The following is a 24,954-nucleotide window of genomic DNA, read 5'->3' as shown; positions in this document are numbered from 1 at the left end:
TGAGCCCCGCTGCCCCGGGTGGGTGGGTCCAAAGCCAAAGGGCTTGAAGCCCCAGGTGGGGTGAGGGTGGGGCTGTAACCTGAGCCCTGCTGCCCTCGGGCTTCAGCTTTGGCCCCAGGCGGTGGGGCTTGGGCTTCGGCCTGAGGTCCCAGAAAGTCTAAGCCAGCCCTGGCGACACCATTAAAAATGGGATCGTGACCCACTTTGGAGGCCCGACCCATGGTTTGAGAACTGCTGCTCTAGAGTTAAAAACATGACTCTTTAGAGCTTGAGCTAAACTCTATACCTTATTGCCAACCGTCGTCCGGAACTGTTTGTTAGGTGGCTTGACCACTGTTTTTGCTGATTTGACTGTTATAGCTGACCGGAAGGGTGAAATGGGCACTGGATGGTCTTGAAAAAAGTTTGCACACAGATGAAACTAAAAGCATAAATGAAAGGATCACAGTTAACACTGAGAGTAATTGTAATAATGTTTTAATATAAGAATTCTAATAATGGATGTACAGGACAAAAAAGACATTGTCGGTCTCAGATCTTAGGCCAAATCTTGTAGCTTTTGAGACTGGACCCTTTGATTTAAGATTCATAACTAACTAGGAAGCAATTACTGCTGGACTTCATTTCACCTGAAAGACCTGAAGCCTGCAATTAGACCTGCATGGAGCCTCACTGACGTCAGCGGAATTGTTTGGGGGTACAGGGATACACCCGCGTGGACATGATTACATGACTGGGTTAAATTCAGACTATTCATGTTATTTTAAAAAGGTTATTTAAAACAAAAAATTTGTTTTTCTTTGTCAGCTTAAGTTAGATTCTTAACAATAGGGCTGCATAGTCAAGAGTAGTAGGCCAAAAAGTGATAAAGCTCTCTTTTGTTTTCACCTTACGTCTGCTTGAAAGTCAAAGTAATTCTTTCTATGCCTTTCCATTATCTTTTGTCTCCTTTTAAAAATAATCAGTGCCCCACAGACATGATAAACTATGCAACTGATCAGTTTGCATACACCTCAAGAAAAAAAAGCAGTTTTAATAAACTGAGATTTCAGTTTCAAGCTTCAAAAGGTTGTTTATGAAGAACATTACAAAAATACTTAAAATATTAAACTTGCTGGGTAACTATACACAAGAATAAGTCTAAACAGCGTTCTTTTAACTTGCAGTGTCACTTTGGAATTATTTTAGATCCATAGTAAGAGTTTTCAGGAAAAGCATTCTTAATTTAATAACATTAGATCAAAGTATTTTCATCTTAATCTTTATTCATATTCCACAAGAATTCCGGTATCGCTAGTAGAATAATCAGCCATGATGAATTTACTAACCTTGCTGTTTTTCAAGATGTCAATCAATACTTCATACACTGTATCTCTGTTTTTTTCCAGAAATCCTTCAGATTTGTACTCTACCTGTGCAAAAAAGTGAAATCAGTAATCATAATGGCAACAACATGAAAAATTAATGAAAAGAAATTATTTTACCCCTGGGCGGTGGCACTGGGTGCAGATGGGCTGGTCTCAGAGACCTGGTCCAATATTTTTATTATTCCTAACCAGTGTAGGTAAAATTCTGTCTTTATCAGTTGCATTGTGCCAGATGTATAACCAGCAATTGTAAGAGCTGGACAAACTGGCTCAATATGCAGCCAGTTGCATTTTTCTTCTGTTTTGATTAGGAACGGCATTCAGTCCCAGCTACCACATTCAGCAGCCTGCAATGTTCTTGATTGTTAGCAGAGGAACACCTCCTTGACAGCTGACCACCTTCTCTTAAGGTCATCATGCACATTGTGGTTGGACAGTCCTTCTAATGATCTCATCTCATTTATCCACTGCCTTCTGTTACTCATTTCCCTGACTTATACTCTAAGGGGCCCCTGAAACTGAAAACTAAGTTTCAAATATAAATAAAATAAAGATACTAATAAAACCTGATGATACTAATTGAATGTGTGTCAGTTGGACCCCTGACTATTTTGCTTATATGTTGTATGCTTTTTCTGCAACTTTAGTCTGAAGTTTTTGGTCTTATACTCACATACTAACAATTGGGGGCTCTTTGAGACAGGGACTTTATCTTCCTATCTGTTTGTACAGCACACTGTGGGCCCATAGCTAAAGCTACGTTTTTATCACAGGTATTTTCAGCAGAAGTCATGGACAGGTCACAGGCAGTAAACAAAAATTCACGGCCCAGGACATGTCCATGACTTTTACTATATACCCCTAACTAAAACCCGGGCGGGGGCCGTGGGTGGTGGGCCAGGACCCCCCTGCTGGTGCTGGAGGGGGAGAGACCAGGCTCCCTACCCAGCGGCGCGTGTCTGCAGCTCCGAAGGAGAGAGAAGGCCGGGGGGCTCCGCACGCTGCTCCCGCCACAACCGCTGGCTCCACAGCTCCCATTGGCCGGGAACTGCAGCCAAGGGAAGCGGCGGGAGCCCGGCCTGCAGGCACGGAGCCCTCTGGCCCGTCAGCCTAGGAGCTGCAGAGATATGCCGGTGGGAGCCAGGGAACCCCTGACGTAAGCACTGCCCCGCACCTCAGCCCCCTGACCCAGCCCTTGAGCCAGCACCAACCACTGCAGAAGTCATGGAGGTCACAGAGTCATGGAATCTGTGACTTCCATGACCTCCGTGACAGACACGCAGCCAATAAATATATAATAAGATAATAACAACAACATATATTGAATATAGCTTATAAAGATGGCACATGTACAATTCCATTTACACTTTAATAGATTTTTTTCCTTCCTGAATGTTATGTTGGTTGAAAAATGGTGAAATAATACAGTAAAATATACACCTACCTTATCAGCAAAGTGCTGGATGATAAAAGATGTGTTTGACATTTTGGGCTTTTGAAAGAATGGGTTCTTGTTGATATAATTATTATATAGCTTTTGAAGCCAATTTTCATCAGTCCCGTGAGGTAACTATAAAAAAGCAAGCTGTGAGGCTGTTTAATAAAATACTGTTGGAATGTTAACAATGAGGAAGCCACTTACTACCAATAAATGCTATTCAAGCAACAGACATACAATGTGTTGTGATGATAAATAGCATCTGAGTTTTAATCTCTTTCAGAATAGCCAGAAATTCCCTTGGGAAAACCATTTTAAGAAGAAACAGGGTCTTATAAAGCAGCCAAGGTACATAACCTGAGAAAGTTCTGTAGGCAGGCAGACCTCCCTGCCATGAACGCTGCTCCTTGTTCTGAAAGGGCAGTGGCAACATAATTCCAAATGAGGCATAATTTAGCTGCCCAAGAGATCTATGACAATCAGGCCAAGAGAATGGTATTGGGTGAGTCACTGGGCTTGATCAGTAACTTTTTACCATATTATGCATGGTATTGATTCTGAAAATCAGGTCATAAGTGACTTGCCAAGGTCACACAGAATCACTTTGGATTCTCTTTCCCATGCCTATCCTTTACCATTAAGGCCATCCTTTCCCTTTTAGAGGAAGGGCCTCTAGGGGTACATGGCAGAAGGGAAGGAAAAATGGAGTCAGAAGTGGGCAAAGAAAAAAGGAGAGGAATAGTGAGAAGAGAAGCCTAGATGGCGCACAGGGAGCTGAAGGGTGTGTAGAAGGAGAAGAGGGCAGAGATGTAGGACTGGAACAGTCAGGGAGTGCTTGAAAGTGAGGAAAGGAAGCTTGAATTTTATGCAGAATAAGAAAAGAAATTAACAAGAGCAAATAGAGATTCTTTACAACTTTACAAAGATTCAGAGAATGATTACTGCATCAGTAAGGTGCTCATCTTCTTAATTTAAAAGGAATCAGAATATGGTTTAAACCACAAATTCCGCCTGAAACACAACCTGCAGAAATGTTTTCATACCAGTTCATATGTATAACAAATTTAAAAATTACCAAGCACTCTTCATCTAGCAGCTCTAAAATGCCCATTTTAGCTTCAATAAGGTCAATGACTGGTTGGTTGTCATAAAAGTCTATTAGAGTCCATGGGATGTCTTCCTTCATATATTCCTCTTGTTCAAGTTTAAAGACATGCTATTAATGAAAAATGTCAGCATTATGAAAAGCACATGTTAATAACTCAGGAACAAAATATAGGCATTTGGAAAATAGAGGTAAGGTAAAATATTTGTGTAACATGCAATAAAGTATAGATCTGAAGTATAAGAAAATCTCTTTTCTAAGTATTGCTAATCTTTACAATAAAGACACCAATCAACACATACAACTGCAGCAAAATATATATACAAACCTGGTTAAATTGTTGTTGCAGTTTTTCATTAGCATAATTGATGCAAAACTGTTCAAAACTGTTCACATCAAAAGTTTCAAATCTGAAATACATTTGAAAAATTAGGGGCAGATATTATTAGATAGGAGAAAAAAAATAATCACAATCACTTAAAAGTGAGTGCTAATGTCCCGATGGGATTTTGAGAGAAAACAGCTGCTTATAAGGAAATTACTTCCTAAACTTTCAGTTTCTTAGAGGAGGTCTACACTTGTGGTGGCATGTACAGTACAGACATTGCAGGCCCAGCTAGCATGGCTATAAATAGCAGAGTACATGGTGAGGCATGGCTTAACTGAGTAGAGTGGGCTACATGCCTGAACCCTATGCAATAGTACCTACACAGCTCTCTACATGCCCAAGCAAAGCCTCCCATGCCTACACTGCTATTTTTAGCAGTGTTGTGGCCCGCTGCTAGAGCCCTCCACAGCAAAAGACTCCAGCAGCGGGGAAAGTCTCCTCTCCTCACGGCTTCCCCCTTCCAGAACCTTTCCCTGCTGCCTCACACTGCTGGAAACGTTCACTGCCTCATATAGCTACACACCGCAGTGAGAGCGGACACTGCCTGCCTTTCACACAGTATGTGGCTACATGTACTCTACACACACAAGTGTAGACAAGGTCTTAGACATAATGACCAAAACCCTGGTGTGCAATGGGGCTTCTCTGTGTTGCAATGGTGAAACAAAGCAACCCTAAAGTTAACATATCCAGCCATCAGAGGAGCATCATCCCATCTCAAAGTGACAATACAACTTTAAATTGATTTTCCCAAATTTACTTCTGATAAGGTGCATATCAAAGACCAATGTCCTAAGATGTACTAAATCCAAGATCAGTTGTCACCTTGAGACACAGATATTGATATCCATCAAAATAAGAAGTTGCCATTGCCCTTCATGCAAAAGATTTTATGGCGCAGAAGACTGCATCCTTTTGATTAAATGGATGCCAATTCATTGTAGGAAATGCATCATATTTCCCAGATATGTAGGAATAAGAACTGGAAAACAGAGGAGAGTTGTATCATCTGAAAATAATTTTTTTCACCAGAGATAATCTTACCCATAAATGTCCAAAACACCAATAAAAGTGTGCTGCTTTCCAGAAAAATGCAAAGCTTTGTTAATTCTTTCCACAATGAAGTCAAACAGGTGAGAATAGATCTTCTTTGCCAAAGCATCCCTTGCATTAAGAGCTTGGAGTTTTGTCATAGGCTTTATTACAGTCTCTGAGGTAGTGATAATTTTTCGGTGGCACAACCATTGTGCCACTTTGTCATTGTCTAAATCCAGAAGTTCACAGAATATATTGAGATGTTTATCCTCCAGCTTTAAAGAAGAAAAATAAACATTACTAGATCTTATGAAAAGTTTTAACTAATGGATTATTACGAAGGCTAAGATTTTGTCATCGGTATTTTTAGTAAAAGTCATGGACAGGTTGCAGACAATAAAACAAAAATTCATAGAAGCCCATGACCTGTCCCTGACTTTTACTAAAAATACCCTGGGGGTGAGGGGGAGGAAGAAGGGACAAACAGAACCTTGCTGGGGCTTGCAGCTGCTCCAGCCCCACTGCTGCTCCTGCAGGCCAGGCCACCAGAGCAGCGGTTCCCTGGGACTGGCCGCCAGTCAGCTGTTTTCAAGCAGCCCTGGGACTGACAGCTACTCCAGCCCTGCCCCAGAAGACATCATGGAGGTCCCGGAAAGTTACGGAATCCATGACAGAATCATAGCCTTAATTACTGATTAAAATGTCTGGGTGAAAACCTGGCTCCATTGAACTCAATGGGAGCCCTTGCCACTAACTTCACTGGGGTTGGGATTTCAGCCTATGATTGTTGGTTTGGTTTAACTGGTTTTTAATAACACAGGCACTTCTTACACAGGCAAAACTCCTGTTGATGTCAATAGACATTTTTCTAGAATAAGCACTGCTGAAAAGGACCATTTATACAACCAGGGATGGACCAATTAAACTGCACCTCATATGGGCTGGGGACAGCATAGGTGGCTTTAACCTGTCTTATGGTTTCCCTGACCTTGAGATCACCAAGTGATGGTGTGGTCCCATGGCACAAATCTGAATGGCCTTGAGGCTGATCTGTTTTGTAGAGGCTGCAAACAGCTCCAAGGGGTCATTCTAGCAGCTGGGGATCAGCTGGATGCAGGCACATCTCAGCCACACACCTTCCCTTTGTGCCACGAGTCAGGAAGGGGAGTGGCATAAACACCACCAGCTGAGGATTCTGCTGGGCAGGAGGAATCCTAAAGTGGCCTTAGTTTGCCAGGTTTAGGGCTGCTTTATGCACCCAAAAATTGAGACCAAGTATTTTACAAAGAGTCTTGGCAAAGAATGCTCACAAGGTAGGATGTCCCAAGACAGCCTGTAACATAGAGATAGAGGAAGGATGTGACAGGTAGCTGGGGAAGATACAAAAGGATTGGCAATGACCCACCAGATAAAGAAAACTAAATATAATTATTCAAATATTTGAATGAGCGAATGTCTTACACTGACTGAAGATTTTTCATCACCGACAGCTGTCATTTGCACATTGCCTAAGTGTAGGATGGCTGCCAGTATTTTAAAAACATCCATCTGAAAATCCTCCTTCAGACCTTAAAAAAAATCCCTATTCATTTGAAATACTCAAAGCAATAAAAACAAACATTAATAAAAAGCATGCTCTAGGAATACTTGCAATGCTGTATATAATCATTAGCGATTCCATAAGGACTTGGTGAAGACACTGCTGGTTGCTGTGTAGAGCTATAGCTCTGCCTACTCTCAGCCCTCCCCATCCCCAGAGAAGTAATTAGAGACAAATCCCTGTACTCTCCTGAGTGGTGCAGGGACAATTCCACTTTGCCCTTCAATAGATCACACAAGAGGGTAGGAAGACTCCTTACCTCCCTTTCCTCCACAACATGCCAGCCTGAGGCCGAGTCAGACTCCAGCTCTAAGTAATTTATACCACTAACAATGAAGACCAATTGCTAATAGCCAGTTGATGTTGCCAAGTCCCATTAAAGCAAATAGCAAAACAGCAATTCTGCAGGTAACTACTACACATTCTCCCTAGTTTTTTTCAAAACTTATTTGTCATTGGTCATTTCAGAGCCAAGCTCGCTTTGCTAGTTTATCAATATGTGTTGCCAAGTATTCTCATTTACCTAGTAGAGTGAACGTCTTCTGGGTCTCCATCATATCTGCTCTGTCATCGACTCCTTCAATAACAGTGTTGCCACCCATTCTTGTATAATTAAATTCTTCTGCATGCCCTATACATGGAAAGTAAAACTTATAACAATTAACATACTTGATAGTGGTACAGAGAGTCTTTCATCAATAGGCCAGTAGCTATGAATGAAAACAGAATGAAAACTGTTACCATCTGATAGTTCTTCTAAAATGAGCTCATTGTCTTCGTGTACTTCCGAAATAAACAGGAATCCACATAACAAAACCAGTACAACTTACACTAACTGACACCCCTTTTGGAAATCTAACAGAGGGCTAAGGATTGATTGGTAGGGAGACAAACCCTCTTGAGGCTGGTCCTCCAGATTGCAGTTTAAGCTCACATGGAGCTTGTACCATGTCACTGCTCTGTGGACAAATAAAGAAGCCTTCACTCCCCAGGACTGTAAATATGGCATCCTTCACAAGCATATTCACTAAATAAAGAGTGTGATTTTCAAAAGACACCTAAGGACCTGATCCTACACCTCTGAAGTTAATGGAAGCTTTGCCACTGACTACAGTAAGGCAGCTCAAACCCTAGGCAACTTAGAGTATGTCAACACTGCGATGAAAAACCTGTGGCAGCAAGTCTCAGAATCTGGGTCAGCTGACTCACGTTCGCAGGGCTTGGGCTGTGGGGCTAAAAATTGCAGTGTTATGTTCAGGCTCACGCTGGAGCCTGGGCCCTGAGACCTGCCCGTCCCATGAAGTCTCAAGCTCCAGCCTGAGCCAAAATGTCTACACTGCAATTTTTTAGCCCTGGAGCAGGAGGCTCATGAGCCTGAGACAGCTGACATAGGCCAGCCATGGTCATGCTGCAGGACTTTTATTGCAGTGTAGACATACACGCTGGCCCACAGGTCCCACTGAAAGTCAGTAAGATTTGTGCTCTAAGAGGGCTCTTGAAAATCCTACCCTTAAAATGTAACACTGCAAAGGTGAAGAACAGATTACTTTCTTGAGACATACCCAATTTAAGATGCTTAAATTCTGGTTGCAGAGCAGAAGCACACAGCTGGTAGAATATATGGTAATTTCGTTCATTCTCTGACTGCAAATGAAATAAAAGGAAATCATTATATTGGAGAAAGAAAAATAAACATGGAAAACATGTGGCATTTGACTATAATTGTAGAAGAGTGAATGATTATCTAAGTGTAAATTCTATTGCAATCTAGTTTGAGTCAAATATTGCCTATGCTAAAATGGATAGGCTTTTAGAATTCAGCAAGCACCTTGGCTGTGACAAAACCAAGTGCACTTTCTCTGCAAACCTGCATATCAGTGTGCAGAGTTCTTTGCCAAAGCTGTTACTTTAATAATTGATTCAGGTAAAAAACTAACAAGGGCTGGCAAAGATAGCAATGAGCACTACTTCCTTTGGGAGTGCTAACTGAAACACTATTCACAGAAAGTGGAAAGCTCTCAAGACTATTTTTATAACCATCTGTTAGGTACAGAGGTAGCTGTTCTCAGTACCTGAGAAGTTATAAACACAACTACAAGCAAGCAGTAAAATGTTTTGATTTGTGTGTGTGTTTTTTTTAAACAAAAACACCCAACCACCAGATATTTTCCATGCTATTTTAGCACCATTATTTCACAATACCCTAAATACTGACATAATTAGCCCCTGATCCTGCAAACACAAAACACACATTTAAGTTTACATATATGAGAATAAAGTGAAGTATATTCATAAGTGTTTGCAGGATTAGAGCCTTAGAAAAATAGATTAAATAAGATTCCACAATGCTACAGTTTTTGCACCTCAAAGTTTAGTGTTAACCACAACCTGTTTTGTCAATTTAACCTTAAATGGATTTCACCTATTATGTGTTACTGAAAAAGGTTTATGTTTACAATGTGCTTCTATTAACACTGGCTTTATTAGGGAAAATAAAAAAATCCATCTGATCATTTACGGTATCTAAAATTAATGAGATCGTTGATCACTTATATCTAACTTCTATTATAAGAGAGGAATTTCAGTTGATTATGCCACCCCAAACAAACACTCTGCCCTCCCAAAGTGAGAAGTGGAAATTTTGCTAACCAAGTTGCCAAAAATCTCACTTTGGATAGAAGTTTTCTAACACTGTTGTAGCTTGGATAGTGCCTAAATTTGTCAATCGCTCAAACTATTCACTTTAAAGAGCAGTCTATCTAAGTACTTAGATAGCCCATCACCACAGTACCTGAGAAGGTTCAAAGTATTTACTTTCATCTTCCACTTAAACCTGTCCAAACAAGTGACTTAATCTAGCCAAGCCTCCAATGTGACAACTTGAAATTTGAGAATGAAGCAACGGCAGGTTTTGCTAGGGGAAAAGAAGTTACATTCTGGTTTGCTGTGCCATCTAAACTAGCTGAAAAAAAGGAATAATGTTAATTTCAGTTAAGTAAACTTGCAGGGAATTTTTGCCCTCAAATTTCTCAGCTTCATCTCCATTGTGTATTCCAAGATCATCAACATTATTTCTTAATTAATGCAAATGAAACACACAACCCATGCGCATTCATTCCTTCTCTCCCCAGAGTCAGCTCTAAACCACAATCTGAAATACCGAATTTCAGAATCTACGCAAGCCACCTACTAAGTTCTCATTTTTATGCCACTATTAGCAATGACTCTAAAATAAGCTCCATTGCCCAGAGAGGCCAATGTACCGCACAGAGCAGCCGATCCCACAACTCCTCCTCCTTCTACCTTGGCCCTGCCCCCATCTTGGCCGCACAGAGCAGACTTCTATTTTTGTGGCTCGGAGAGGAGAAAAACAACAATGTGATGATATTGGTGGGAACACAATGTCTCACTGCATTTCCTACTGTGAGATCAGAGCCTTTCTGCTCTCCTCCATACGGTGTAAGCAGAGAAGGAATATATATCCCTAAATAACATTGGTCTCCTATTCCAAACAAAGGTACACACTAAGATTAATACAAATTATGCAAAACTTCACCTACCTCTTTTAGTATAATGCTAACAAAGTTAAGAGAGTTGTACAACAGTGATTTCACTGAAGTTGGCTTTTTTAAACTTTATTTCACTTACTTGAAAGACAACTCTGGATTTCTCAAGCAGGTAAGTCCTCATGTTGGCGCCAATGATTTGGTGTGTCTGATCAAAACTGATTTCAGTGTACTTCCCGAACCGACTGCTATTATCGTTGCGTGTTGTTTTCGCATTGCCTACAGCCTATGAACATGGTGAACCTCTTTAATGCCCAGTTTGTGTCAACAGAATCATTCATGCTGTCCAGTTTTCAAATGTGAACATCTAAAGAGGAGTAACTCTCTCAAAGTATGGCACGTAAAACTTTGGGCATTTATGCATCTAAGGATCAATCCGACCCTCCAGAAATGGGATTTGGATGTTCTATTATGAAACAAGTCTGGAAATTGTTTGTCTAGAGACTCTGAGCCTAAAGTAACATGCATATATTAAACGCAACTCTATACAAACTAAGCACTAACATAAATAAGTCTCCTTTGTGGATGGGTTCTCAACCTTTTTCTACCCACAACAACAAAACCACCCACTTCTTTTCTCCTGTAACCATATATCCAAGAATCTTTCCTGCCGGTGCAGACAAAATAATAAAACAACCCGCCCACATAGTGCAATATACAAAAATTTGATTATTTTTCAAAAGTTCTTTGTGATGCTGTGTGTGTGTGTGTGAGAGAGAATTTGAAAATTTACATTTCAAATATACATAAAAAGATAAAGGCAAACATTTTCAAGTTTGGGTTCCAAAATATAGAACCTAAATAAAGTGGCCTGATTTTCAGAGGTGTTGAGACTCTAATCTCACTCAGAAATTGAAGAGAGATGTGAGTGCTCAGAGCTTCTGAAAAATCAGACCTGTGATTTGGATGACTTAATATGGATTTCCATCTGCAAGCACTTAGACTGAGTTCAAGACCACCTACAATTATCATTAATGCCCACATTAGATAGTGTTGTTGCTGAGTTATTACAGATGGTTCCAGTTAGAAAAGGAATTTATTTTTTTAAAAGGTGGTTAAAGGAGAAGATGGTGAGATGAAACGTGTGACAGCACAAAACTGCAATAAAACAATAAGTATAGCCCACTGGATACAGTTATATACATTATACTCAATACTTCACATAGGCAAGAAAATTAAACATATTTGTGACACGGAAAAAAGTGCACATATATGTTGAATATTTTTGATGTAGCAGAGCATGTCACAGGACTGGGCTCTTAATATGTACACAGTTTACTAAGAGTTACTGAATACCTGGAATGCTCATTGACTTCTACCATAGGAGCTCAGCAACTTTCAGGATTCAGCCTTTAATGAGTATAAAGTCCCTTTACTTTCATCCTTAAATTTACCTCTGTTATTGGGTTGGATGCCAGTACTTTATCCTCCACATGCGCATTGCTGTTTGACTTACTGACTGTGGCAAAGTATCTCATAGCATATCTAGCAGACACAGTTTTTCCAGCTCCTGATTCTCCACTGACTATAACAGACTGATTCCTATTGTTTCTAAAACAGAACGATAAGAGGGAGATTTTAAATATCTTGCTAGTCTAAATACATAAATGCATGGAATAAAAGTTATTGTGACCAGCACCACTGCCAGCTTTCATCTTCTCCTTGGTCTTTTGGCTTCTCCTGTTTTGTTTGTCCCTTGCAGGCTGTAGTCAACACAAATCACTGAGCTAGGACCACCTTTGTCCTTTCCCCGTGAGAGGTATTAAGAAGTAAGTTCCAGAAACTCTTTACCCCTCAGCACCTCTCCTCAGAGGTTACAAGGTTCTCTTCTCTTTGAGGGTGGGCTGCATGAAATTATCCAGACAAAAGGAATCTTAGCTGCTTGGACATTTACAAAACAAAATTCAATTACATTATTTTCCATCAGATTTTTGAATTATATTTTAGAAGAAACAAGTGTTAAACAATGAAAACAGACAGTACCTTGCCATTTGTTTGTAAGCCTCTTCTGCCACAGCAAATATATGTGGATCCATATCCCCCATGTTCTGCCCACTATATGCATGGATAATGGCATCCCCATATATTGGCAACTGTTTATAGGGGTTCATTGCAACCAAAATGATTCCTATGAAAAAATACACAGTACAAAATCAGATGTATCATCCCATTTTCTACAATACCTAACAAAAGGTAAGATATCGAAACTAGAAACCTCAACTAATCTGAACTAACCACTACGCAAGGGCCTGATCACTGAAGCAGTCCTTATTCATGCATAAATCACCCTGGCTTCAAGAAACTTAATTAACAGATTTCAGGAAAACAATTCTGATCCTATTGTACTTTCAGCAGCAAGAATTTAAACTTTTTTAAATTTTTCGTTTGTTTACCTGAAACCCTGGGTTTGTTTTTACGTACCACTATAAGTGTAGATAAGTTTTGACTCCACAAAACGAACTCTAAGATTGTGTAGAACAGCAGGTTCATGGAGATAGCTAAGTGCGGTGAGGTCATTTTCACCAACAAGTATGTCAGGATTTCGTAGAGGTGGCAAAGGTGCTGGATCAACAGGGTAATTCAATTCCTGACAATACAAATTACATGAAACGCACGCGTAAATACATATTGAATTTTTTGGCTACCTTTGTCCTAACTGTTGCATGGATGATGGATCAGTGCCTGATCTTGCATTCCGTGAACACCAGTTAACTTCCAGTGACATCCATGGTCATTTTAGTGTACAAGGAATGCAAGATAGGGCCCCTCAATGTCTCATAAAAAAAAAAAAGGCTTATTTTCTCTCTCTTTAATATATTGTACTGAAACATACTAAGTGTTTTTTACATGAAGCCTCTTCAATCAATAAAGAGAACGAGAGGTTTAAATTAAACATAAAAAACTCTGCAGTAGTTTAAATGCAATCTAGGGAAAGTGAGTGTAGCTGGAGTGTCCTTTTGCCCAGGTGTCCCAGGTGCTGGAATAGCCTATGGTCTTCCAGGCAGCTGGTCTTAAGTTAGCGTCTAAAGACAGCTCTAACTTATCACAAACCTTTGACTAGATGGGGAACATAAAGAGGAGATAAAGTTACCTTTTCGTTCCCCACAAGTCCTAGAAAATCTGGGCCCTAATCTTCAAAGCCCTCTGTGGGATTGACCCAAATAACCCAAGGAAGCCCCTTGTTCTATATGATCATGTCCTTGCACGACAGCTACAGTCTATTGGAACACTAGAACTGTCATCCTGAAGAGTGACATGTGTGCGCAGGAGAGGCAACTGGCTCATGATTGTGGAACGTGCTTCCCAAAGAGCTCAAAATAACCCAGGACCTCATTGCCCTTTGAAAAAAATGTAACCCCCCACTTTTCTGACCTATATTTCCTTCAGTAACTCTGCTTTTATCACATTTTTTAAAAGGTAGTCCTTATAAAATGGGGAAAGGAAAGAGAAACACTTCTTGTGTTCACATAAACAAATTTGTAAGCTGCACAGATACCAAGGTGATGGGTGCAGTACAACAACTTACAAAGAGCTTCGCTCCCATCTCTGTCCTTGCACCTCAGACAATGAGAAAAACATACAATAACTCATTCTCAGGCAAGGGAGGTGTTCACAATGTATTTTGGAAAAAAGTAGTGTCACAAATTAGAGGATCATAATAGTGTGGTTCTACTGTATATGTACGACAAATCATATACTAAAGCGATGAGTTTACAAAAAAATTATGGACAAGCTCCTCAGAGAACTCCATAATTGGCATAGCTCCATTTTCCCTTGTCAGTGCAATGGGGCATACACTGACAAGTGCTGGCTGGTAAAATTAAGCTCTTTACATTTTTTTAGGGGATTGCTACTTACTGTACAGTTTTAAATGGCTAGAAAATCCTAAGATTGCAAGATAATCAAGAACATGGTACTGGCTACAGTCAGAAACAGCATCCTGGACTACATGGACCAGTGATCTGATCGAGCCTCTCATTAAAAATTGAAATAACTATGTGTATTTTTTCTCACAGTTCCATCTTCTAATAGTAGGTGAAGCACATGGTCTCCTGTTTTGTAGTTCTTTGTGATTTCAGCAGACTGCCAAACTTCTTCATTGTCAGGGATCCAAACGCTGTTGTACTACAACAGAAGAATAAGATAAGCATTAACTCTGATGCTATCTTAAACATACATTTGTCAGATTTCTTTTGAATGTGATCTAATGGTTAAAATACAGAGCTGGGGGCAGGACTCCAAGGTTTTATTCCTGGTTCTACTATGGATTACTGTGTTGCCATGGGCAAATGCCTTGTGCTTTAATTATATTTGTAAAAGAGGTATACAGTGTAACCTCAATTATCCAAAGATCTCAGAGGTGCTGGCTCAACAGAGCTTCAAGTTAAGCAGAAATAGATAGCAGGAAGCAGATCATTCTCAGTTAAGGACTCTGAAAAGAGAGTAAAATCATGCTTATAGCAGAAGCTCTGATTCCAAGAAGGAACCACAAGTATCTCTGCTATATGTATGTATGTATTACACAAGTCCAGGAGTCTTATTCTGTAGGATTTACATGATCTCTTCCTTAAAATAACGTAAGGGGAGATTTAACTTAGGAAACATTTTGAAAAAGAAAATACCTATACAGTTACTTTTCTTTTTATATGATTAAAGAACAAGCTCCACAGAATAATCTCTCCAGTCCCTGAAGACAGACTTCAAAGCCTGCTGGCTGGTTTCCCTATTTATAACCAGCCAGCTAGCTCCCATAAGGCCAGCTGGTTCAGCAGGAATCTTTCACACTTTAGGCATTTTAGCTCAGCCCCAGAGTTAAAGCACTCTGCCCTAAAAGCACCTTATGCTTGATGTGCGCTGCTGAACAGGATGTCTTTATTTGTTTAAAGAATTGAACAAAATTCTTTGTAGAAGACTTGTGAAACAATGTTTATTGAAGTGTTCCGAGTGCCTCAAAAGTAATACTGCTACTCAGGTGCCAAGTATTACCAACATATAACAACTTGCTGTGATACCTGTATATCTTAAATATGCTTTAGGTATGAGACTAAGGGTTAAGCAGTGCAGATGTTCCTGTAGAAACACTCACTTAAAAGTATAAAACTCAAGTTATACAACAAAAGTAGGAGTGTGTCCAGCTGCCATCAGTATAGAGTATATACCATCTCTCTCCCGCGCACTGAACTACTGTATTTATTAGAGAATTTCATTTAGAACCAATGCCATTCTACATTTATAACAATATCCACTGCCACTTTAAATAATTATCAAAGACACGATTATCTCTGTTGTTTATACTGGAGTTTGCTCTGGCACAGACTATCTGTTCTTCCTGTGATGTCATAACGCTTTGTTTATGACATCATAGTCATCTCCATAGCAACAGCATGATGACTTCACTGAAAGAACAAGCAAAATTAGCAACAAACTAAGGTGAGAAAATTCTTATCTGAAGTACTCATCTCTGTGACAGCAGTCAGGGAACAGAAATTATCTACTGCTGATTCATTTAAACTAAGAGGCATTCTGTTACCTGATTACTGCCACTAAATCGGATGTGTGAAACCAAACAAGAGTTGAAACTAACCACTGACAAAACAATCAAATCTCTACTTCTATTCTTCGAGTGACATAAGAAATACAGTATCACGACAGTAATCTACACTTCCATAATGTCTTCTAGCCAAGGATCCTGAAGCACTTTACAAACACTAAACCCTAAAAGAATGAAGCCTCAAAATATGTCTATGGGGTAGGTATCATCGTGCCCATTTTACAGAGGGGATAACGGAGGCACAGAGAGATTAAGTAACTAGCCTAAGATCTCTCAAAAGGCACGTGGCAATGGCAAAAATAGGATCTTGGGGCCCTATTTTCCTGCCACAGGATAAAACTCCCATTGAAGTGGGGAGTTCACTTCTTTTCCTCTAATCAGGTGGTGTCCCAGGAGCCTACCAGAATCTATGGACATATTCAATCCCTCCCAAGGGGGAGCAAGCTCAAGGAGCCTCATGAAACCTACCATATTTTGAATATCTGCATAATCTCGTGAGTAGCATCTTATTTTGGTGACTTGCATGGGCAGAGTTTATTTTGTGGGTGAAGCTCAGAAGAGTATCACCACCTTTTCCCCCTGCATCTAACCCCTGACAACCATCATCAAGAAACTTGATGGCACCACACATATCATTTGGTGAACACCTTTCAAACTTCCAATGCCCTTCATGAGTCCATTTGGTGATGCCCACAAAATAAGGAACATTTTGCATGTTATTAAGAAGATTTGCAAAGTCACAGAAGTCTTTCTTGATCAACTACAAACCACAGTAGGGAAAATATTTTTGCCTAAGTGATTAAAGATAACCCCCAAATCAAATTACTGACACATTTTATACCCAAATAAAAGGTGTTGTGTAATAAGATATACGAAGAAGAAATTTTAACTAGCTCCTTGTCTTGAAATACTAAGCTAGACTTTCACTTTTATCGTTGCCACATATGTTGATTTCATGGGTATTTAAGATACTGTATACATATTTATATATGCTAAAAGAGCATTTTAATAAATATTATTCTAAGCAGACCAATAATATTATAATCAAACAGCCTAGCCTAGATTGAGCGTGATCGTATGTGAGAAACTAAACTATGCTTATGTAAAGAACAAAAAAAGCATGTGACCAAAGTATTCTTCAGAAAGTGTCCCTGCAGTTCCAGGTGCCTCCATTGGTAAATGTAACCAGCCAGCTTAAGGTCAGTTTAATTGAACCCTACCTTACAAGTAAACACAGAGAGTTTACTTATTCTCCTTTAAAGTTACACCCAGTCTTCCCCCGCCTGCATGACACTATGCTGGATTCAAGAATAGATTGTATTCTTTTAGGTTCTCAAAAAGAATTTTAGCCACTCAGAAAAAATTACTTATGTGCAAGTAATAAGATGAATGAATATGTAAAGATTACTTATGTGCAAGTAATAAGATGAATGAATATAGTCAGTCCAGAGATTTAGAGGTAAACTTGTAATGACATTATGTATTATGGCAGAACAGAGATATTTGATTATAAGTTAGTAATACACAGACACAGTGTTTACCTTGGTTATTTAAAGAAAAAAGTTAAACAGACAAATTATTTACCATGAAATTATAGTGACTGGTGAAAAAACAGGAAGTAAATTATACAAACAAAAAATTCAGTTTACATTTTGAAGAATAAATTTCCCCTTTAGCTTCATGAATGACCAATTATATTCAAAGTTTACCCCAAAGGTGAGAGCTGATATTCTGTATTTCAAGGTGCTTTAGCTTGTTGGGACTTCTGTATAAATAATGCCTTATACTCCCCCAAATACAACAATATCAAAAGTTTCAAATAAAAGTACTCTTCCATAATACCCACTTAGGAATTTTAAAGCCTACTTAGATTACTTCAATTCATGTATATGATATCTGATACATGAGACAGCTTTCAAAAATTATCTGAGGAACCAACTGCATACCCTTGGAATGAACTGCATTAACTTGAACAAACAAATTAAAACATACACAACTACATATATGAGTGTCTCTGGCCAATGTGCCTTTAACCCAAAGATGCCCTTCCCATAGTAAGCAATAGTAAATCCGTAATTCTTCTTCTGTTCTATACTGAAGCAAGAAGAGATGAAATACTGTTCAGAAACTTTAGATCCCCTAAATGGCCCCCTCAAGGATCGAACTCACAACCCTCAGTTTAGCAGGCCAATGCTCAAACCACTGAGCTACCCCTATTACCTTTTCTTTTTCAAATTACATAAAAATGTTAATTGCATTCTTATGTGTCCTATAGAGCTGTATACTGATATTACCCTTATCCTGCTCCTTAGATGCTGATTGTATTTTGTCTCATTAGTCATGTTGTTAAAGTTTTCTGTACATGTCTGGCTGTCACACTTAACTGTAGAACTATACGTTCATAGTCAGAATACCAATTCATTTATACTATTTTTAAAAATAACAAATGCAAGTACGATCATTTTGTACAAATTGTGCCAGATTGTGTCTTAGTCTTGGATATAGCTAAATGTTTTATGTTTTAGATACGACTAAAGAGGCACTTCTTCTACCAGGCCCCAATATACTGAACCACACCAGGGGGCAAGGGGAATGAGAGATTGATTTAATATTCTAAGTTAAAACTTTCATGGGTTTCCTAGTGCATCTTGTCTTATCTATGGCTGTTGGCCTTATTTTGCAAATACTTATGCGCATGCTTTACTAAATGGATTACTCACATGCTTAAAGTTAAGGAATTACTTAAGTATTTGTAGGAGTGGGTTTTATGGATGTGTTTTAGATTAAGATTTTTGAGACAGATTTCTTTCTTTAGGTCTTTTATAGTGCCGACTGCGTAATCAGACCTGAATAATAAAAAAGTGTCACCAAATATTAAGCCTTATTTTTTTTTCTGACCTTAACAATGTAACAAGTAAATAAATATGGTTTAAGTAAAAATTTTCTCAGCTCCTGATCAAGCCAGGTTAAAAACCTATTTACAGGCATTGAGTTGAAAATAACCAAAGATTCAAAAATAATGTATGTTCCGTTCTCTCGATATTTAAAAGCCTCCCCACTAGCTTACTGAAAATAATTACAAATACATTTAGTTATGGAATAGCTGTTCAGTATAATGTATTAAACACCACTTGTGAGGAAAAAGTAATCAATATTTAATGATCTAGGGAAGCCAAATCCTGTTTCGTTTAAAATGATGGGAATCTAGAGTAATTCTGTTGACTGTAATGGAGTTACTCAGTATTCACACCAGCCTAAGTGAGGGTACAGCTCTGTATTAGGAACAGAGAATTTTCCATACAGGATCAGATAGTTAGCCCCTTAAAACCAGTCTCCTGGCTGGCCCACTATCACCATAATATCCCTGGTCAATGATGTACTTGTCTGTGGCTCGTGCACTGGTAGCCAGGATGCTGCACGCAAGGATTCCTCCAAACAAGGGGAATCCCTCACAAAACTGGATCCGCTGGATTTATGTTCTGCTTTCTGTCTCTAGGGCAAAGCAAACTCACTGGACTTGAGAACTGGCCCCACAGCATGCAAACTGTGAAGTGATCATAATGGTAATAAACACTTTGCACTTGCAGTGTACTTTTCCCTAGATCTAAAGGTGGATAATGCTCATGGATGGGGAAAGGGTGGAGGCACAGGGAAGTGGAGTGACTTGCCAAACCTCATTTCACTGTCAGGAGCTGGGAACAGAAGCCAGGTCTCATGATGCACAACAGCATTTCACTTCTGTTTCATTATTATTGCCTAGCTGAAGCTCTATACAATTGTGTAAATGTTTGGCTTATTTAGTAAAGCAATTCTGCAGGCAGTCAGACTTGAAGAATCATCCAGGCAGGATAATGAGCGCCTTTCTAAGTGATACTGTGTCCTTATTTTAGTTTAATAAATAACCTATAAAAATAACAGAAACCTGCAGTTTACTAGCCCTGTTCAGTCCCATGACAGTGGTAAATCATAGCTAGTTATTAAAACCAGTCTCTTGGGTGAAAATCCTGATTGGAAAAATCATGATATTTTCCTATAACTGTTTTTTTGTTTTTTGTTTTAAATCTCAACAGCCTACCATAAACTCAGGGCATCTCTCACAATATCAGGTGCTTTTCTTAATGCCCCAGTTCCTGGAGTCCTGTGATCATGTAAGAAGCCTAGCTTTCATTTAAAAGAGTGGGGGGGGGGGGGGGGGGAGGAGAAATTCTGGATCCACTGAAGTCAATGGAAAAACTCCCATGGACTTTGAAAGGACCAGGATTCCCCCCCTACTTTTCCAGCTTTCATAGTTGCAGAGAAAAGCTTAGAAGCCTAGAGCACAAAGAACAGAAGGCAGCTCCAAAGACCCCAAAAAGGTGGGCGTGGGTTTTCTTTTAATCTGGTGGTTTTGGGGGGCTCGACTCCCGGTTTCTGAGGGACTGGGGCTGGCCAGGCTGTGCATTTACTCTCCGGCCCCATACTTGGGAGGCAAAGTATAACCTGAGTCAGGGGTGCAGGAACAATTTGTGGGGGGGGGGGGGCGCTGCTGATGGAAACCATGTGTTCGGTGGTTGTTATTAGTACTTCAAGCCGGGGGGGGGCGGCAGCACCCCCAGCCCCACTGACTCAAGTTCGGGACCAGGGACCCTGTGGGGCTGCCCTGCGCCCCAAGCTGGGGGCTCCGGGGGCCAGGCCCAGCCGGCTCGCCCTGCCCACGCAGAAACTTTTCCCCTCCGCCCATTCCCAGAGCGGCAGGTGCCCCTGCCCTGAGCGCGGCCGCAGCCCCTCGCCCCCCAGCCCGCAGGGGAGGGGCCGGGGGCAGCAGGGCCCCGCGCTGGCGGGACGCCGCGGCCCCCCTCGCCTCGCTCGCACCCGCCCGGCTCACCTGCGTGTAGAGCTCGGCCAGCGCCATGGGGCCGCTGCTCCGCGCCTCGGGGAAGGAGCCGGACTCGCTCCGCAGCTGGCAGCTCCCGGGCGGGCCGAGGGGCGGTGCCGCGCCAGGTGTGTCCCGCTCCAGCCCCTCCTGAGCCGACACCGGACCTGCCGCTGGGCCCCCAGGGGCCTTCAGCCCCCCCCCCGGGCAGAGACCAATCAGGCTTCAGCCCCCGCGGGGGCTTCACCCCCCCCCCAACAGAGACCAATCCGAGTTCATTCCCCCCGCCAGGGGCTTCATACCCCCCCACAACAGAGACCAATCCGGAGTTCACCCCCCCCCCGGGGGGCTTCATACTCCCCCACAACAGAGACCAATCCGGAGTTCATTTCCCCCCCCCCGAGGGGCTTCATACCCTCCCACAACAGAGACCAATCCGAGTTCATTCCCCCCCCCCGAGGGGCTTCATACTCTCCCACAACAGAGACCAATCCGGAGTTCACCCCCCACCGGGGGGCTTCATACTCCCCCACAACAGAGACCAGTCCGGAGTTCAGCCCCCCCGGGGGGCTTCATACTCCCCCACAACAGAGACCAGTCCGGAGTTCACCCCCCCCCCGGGGGGCTTCATACTCCCCCACAACAGAGACCAGTCCGGAGTTCAGGCCCCCCCCGGGGGGCTTCATACTCCCCCACAACAGAGACCAGTCCGGAGTTCACCCCCCCCACAACAGAGACCAATCCGGAGTTCACTGCCCCCCGGGGGGCTTCATTACCCCCCACAACAGAGACCAATCCGGAGTTCACCCCGCCCCCCGGAGCTAAATACGCCTCCCTCCCCGAACAGAGACCAATCCGGCTTCATACTCCCCCCACAACAAAGACCAATCCGGAGTTCACCTCCCTCGGGGGGCTTCATACCCCCCACAACAGAGACCAGTCCGGAGTTCACCCCCCGCTCCCCAGAGCTAAATACACCTCCCTCCCAGAACAGAGACCAATCCGGCTTCATACCCCCCCCCCCACAACAAAGACCAATCCGGAGATCTCCTCCCCCCCGGGGGGGCTTCATACACCCCACAACAGAGACCAACCCAGCTTCACTCCCCACCCCGCTGGACAGAGACCCCCCTCCACCGGCGGAGACATTTCCCCCACCACGCACAGGGGACGTGCCTCCGAGCAGGGCTAGAGCACGGGGCAGGGACTCGAGGGCGCCTCCTAGCGGAGTCTTGGAGCCGAGCACCCGCTTGTGAAAGTTGTTTTAACATGGGTTGACCGCGCTCGGGCTCACTACGAGCGTCCCATGCTTTAGCTCAAACGGTGGGTAAACGTGGTGGCCCTCAACTTGGCTGGAAAACCAGCAGAGAGGAGTGCCAGAGCTTGTCCACACAGTTGCTCCCGAGATGTTGTTCAAGCCTGATTTTGCCCACCCATGGCTGGTCAAACACCGTTGTATCTCTACTCTGCTTTGCTGGAATTGAGGCAAATTCGCAGTCTGTGGCCAACCACCAACATATCTGCACTGGTGCGTGCCCCAAAGACAGACAAGGAAAGCAGCAGTTTGCACCAATAGCTTACCCTACTTTCCAGGAAAGGGAACAAACAGTGGCTCTTTCTATCAGTACTAAGGGGTGCACTGCTGCAGCTATAGCAGTGGCTGTAATTGGGGCAAATCCCCAGTCTAGACATGGCCAAACATGGTTCTGAATTTAACAGAGCTACAGCTTGCAGGTTCCCTAAAGCAGGAGAGCCGTCTCCTCCCTGACATTTTTTTAAGACACGCCAGCTGTATTAAAGAAGCTCTGAATGTGTCATTTTCCAAGGTATTAGCTTGGAAATTAGTGACTTTATAAACATTTTCCATCATGTTGTTAGATGGTTCTTTACATCTACTAATGTGTACAGTCCGCTCAAAGAAGGCTGGCTCAGTCTGCCATAGCTATAGGCAAAGGACTCTGGGCTGAGAGTCCGGTAATTGGGGAATTTTCTTTTTTAATTTTGTTGGCAATTAAATAGAATCCAGTCTCCTTAATTTGGATTTAAAACATTTATCAATGACTACATTTTGTGAAGCCAAATGGTTGAAGGAGGAGATTTTCTGAAGCAGAAATGAGCATTAGATATTTATCGCTCTTCAGTGGTATTGAAAATCTCCCTCAAAATGAAGAAATATAACACATACTTCAATCTAGTGTTAAAAAAGAAAAATAAATCGAATTATTAAATGTAGCTGTTATGTGCAGTTTGTACAGTAACTTACCCCCCTGATTTTTATAATTATTGTACACAGATACAGTAGTCTTGTACCTCAAAAGATACCTATTGGAACAAGTGGAACAGTTTCTCTTGGGTAAATCTTATTAGTAAAATATAAATGATATAATTTACTGAAGATGACCAAGGAAACCATTCCTGAGTAAACAAGTGATAATAGAAATGTAACTTTGTTAATTGCATTCTTTATAAAATTACATTTGGGTTTTTCCTTACATTTTATTAAACCATCAAGGGAATAAAATATACAAAAGCCCAAATTTAAATATTAAGGTTGTGACAAATTAACAAAAGCTCAAAATATAGCTAACTATAATGATGTTGGTGTGATCCAGGTGCCAACTGGCAGATGGCATAAGAGGTGAATAGGGGGTTTACAGGTATCCCCTAGGGTTGGTATATGCATAATAATTCATCAAAGGCTGGCATGTAAGGTCTCTACCAAGAGCCGGTAGCTTACTGGTCATCACTGTCTTTGCAAAATGTATATGTGAATGATATTTAAGGAGATATATATCTATCCTGAAAACTGTGGTTTTAAGGTATGTAAGTTAAGACAGGTCACTAGAAGGTGATAGATCAGGGGTAGGCAACCTAGGGCACGCCTGCAAACGGTGGCACGCGAGCTGATTTTCAGTGACACTCACACTGCCCGGGTCCTGGCCACTGGTCTGGGGGGCTCTGCATTTTAATTTAAGTGAAGTTTCTTAAACATTTTAAAAACCTTATTTACTTTACATACAACAATAGTTTAATTATATATTATAGACTTAGAGACCTTCTAAAAATGTTAAAATGTATTACTGGCACGCAAAACCTTAAATTAGAGTGCATAAATGAAGACTCGGCACACCACTTCTGAAAGGTTGCCGACCCCTGTGATAGATTCTGTTCAGATGGGGGAAGTAAACGGTTCTTTCTCTAGTTGGTCATTGCCTGGCTCACAATGGAGCCACCAATTAATTAAGGTTACAAAATTGACACGAGATTGCAAAATCTATAGAAAGAAACATACGGCAGGAGGGGGCCTGCTTTATGAATAAAGATCAAACCACTATTTTGATGTATATGGGATTTCAAGGAGAGATGTACTATTCTTCACTTCAGAGACAAGCTTGTTTTGTGAAAAAGGGATCACAGCCTACCTGGCTGAGAAATGGTGGTGAGCAACGTGAGACATGACAGTAATTAGTTAAAGTGAGAATGCGTAGTATGATTTTATTTTACATGCAACCATTTGTTTCCAATACTTTGACTTGCTACTTCTTGAATCACTCTATGTTGTTAAATAAACATATCTAAGTGGTGTGTGTTAAGCAGAGTGATGATCCTGAGGTGAAAGTGGTAAGCTGGTGTGTACTGGTTCTTTGGGAGCAGCAGATTCTGTGAATTTAGTGAGCATCCAGTAGATCAGGGCGTGGTCAGTCCAGGGGGACACTCGGGGGGCTTGAGGGTTGGAGTGAGCCTATCACTAATCTGTATAGATAGAGCTGGGCCTGTGTAGACCTGGAGGGGAGTGCTTATGTTGCCCATGGCTGCTGGGGTTGGGGAGCTGACCCTTGGCAGGCACTGACCGACAAGGCTTCCTCACCACCGTGGGTATCCCCAGGAGTGTCACAGTTGGTCGGATACACTAAGTTCTTTATGATATTAAGATAAAGTTCCACTAAAAACACCGTCTGGTTTTAGAGCTTCCAGGGCACAGAAGTCTTGTGTTTTTGTTTAATTCGCAACCTTAATTTTCTTCTGTTCATTAGTATAAATTTGTTTTCCAT

At 41.5% G+C, this 24,954-nt stretch overlaps 1 protein-coding gene across 1 annotated transcript in view; it reads right to left on the bottom strand.

The window, feature by feature from the left end:
• Nucleotides 1-20,941, bottom strand: part of MYO5C (myosin VC) — a 56,001-nt gene extending 35,060 nt beyond the window's left edge. The window contains exons 1-15 of the mRNA XM_077827789.1: nt 20,915-20,941; nt 14,514-14,624; nt 12,921-13,086; nt 12,483-12,627; nt 11,894-12,050; nt 10,582-10,725; nt 8,496-8,577; nt 7,457-7,564; nt 6,795-6,901; nt 5,343-5,608; nt 4,239-4,320; nt 3,881-4,021; nt 2,812-2,937; nt 1,329-1,412; nt 287-421 (exon numbers count right to left, since the gene is read on the bottom strand). Coding sequence (XP_077683915.1) covers nt 287-421; nt 1,329-1,412; nt 2,812-2,937; nt 3,881-4,021; nt 4,239-4,320; nt 5,343-5,608; nt 6,795-6,901; nt 7,457-7,564; nt 8,496-8,577; nt 10,582-10,725; nt 11,894-12,050; nt 12,483-12,627; nt 12,921-13,086; nt 14,514-14,624; nt 20,915-20,941 — 1,881 coding nt within the window. The remainder of the gene's footprint in view (nt 1-286; nt 422-1,328; nt 1,413-2,811; nt 2,938-3,880; nt 4,022-4,238; nt 4,321-5,342; nt 5,609-6,794; nt 6,902-7,456; nt 7,565-8,495; nt 8,578-10,581; nt 10,726-11,893; nt 12,051-12,482; nt 12,628-12,920; nt 13,087-14,513; nt 14,625-20,914) is intronic.
• Nucleotides 20,942-24,954: the final 4,013 nt, after the last annotated feature.

Source organism: Eretmochelys imbricata, chromosome 10 (genome assembly GCF_965152235.1).
Source record: "Eretmochelys imbricata isolate rEreImb1 chromosome 10, rEreImb1.hap1, whole genome shotgun sequence".
Taxonomy (NCBI): Eukaryota; Metazoa; Chordata; order Testudines; family Cheloniidae; genus Eretmochelys; species Eretmochelys imbricata.
This window is presented reverse-complemented; position numbering and strand designations above follow the sequence as displayed.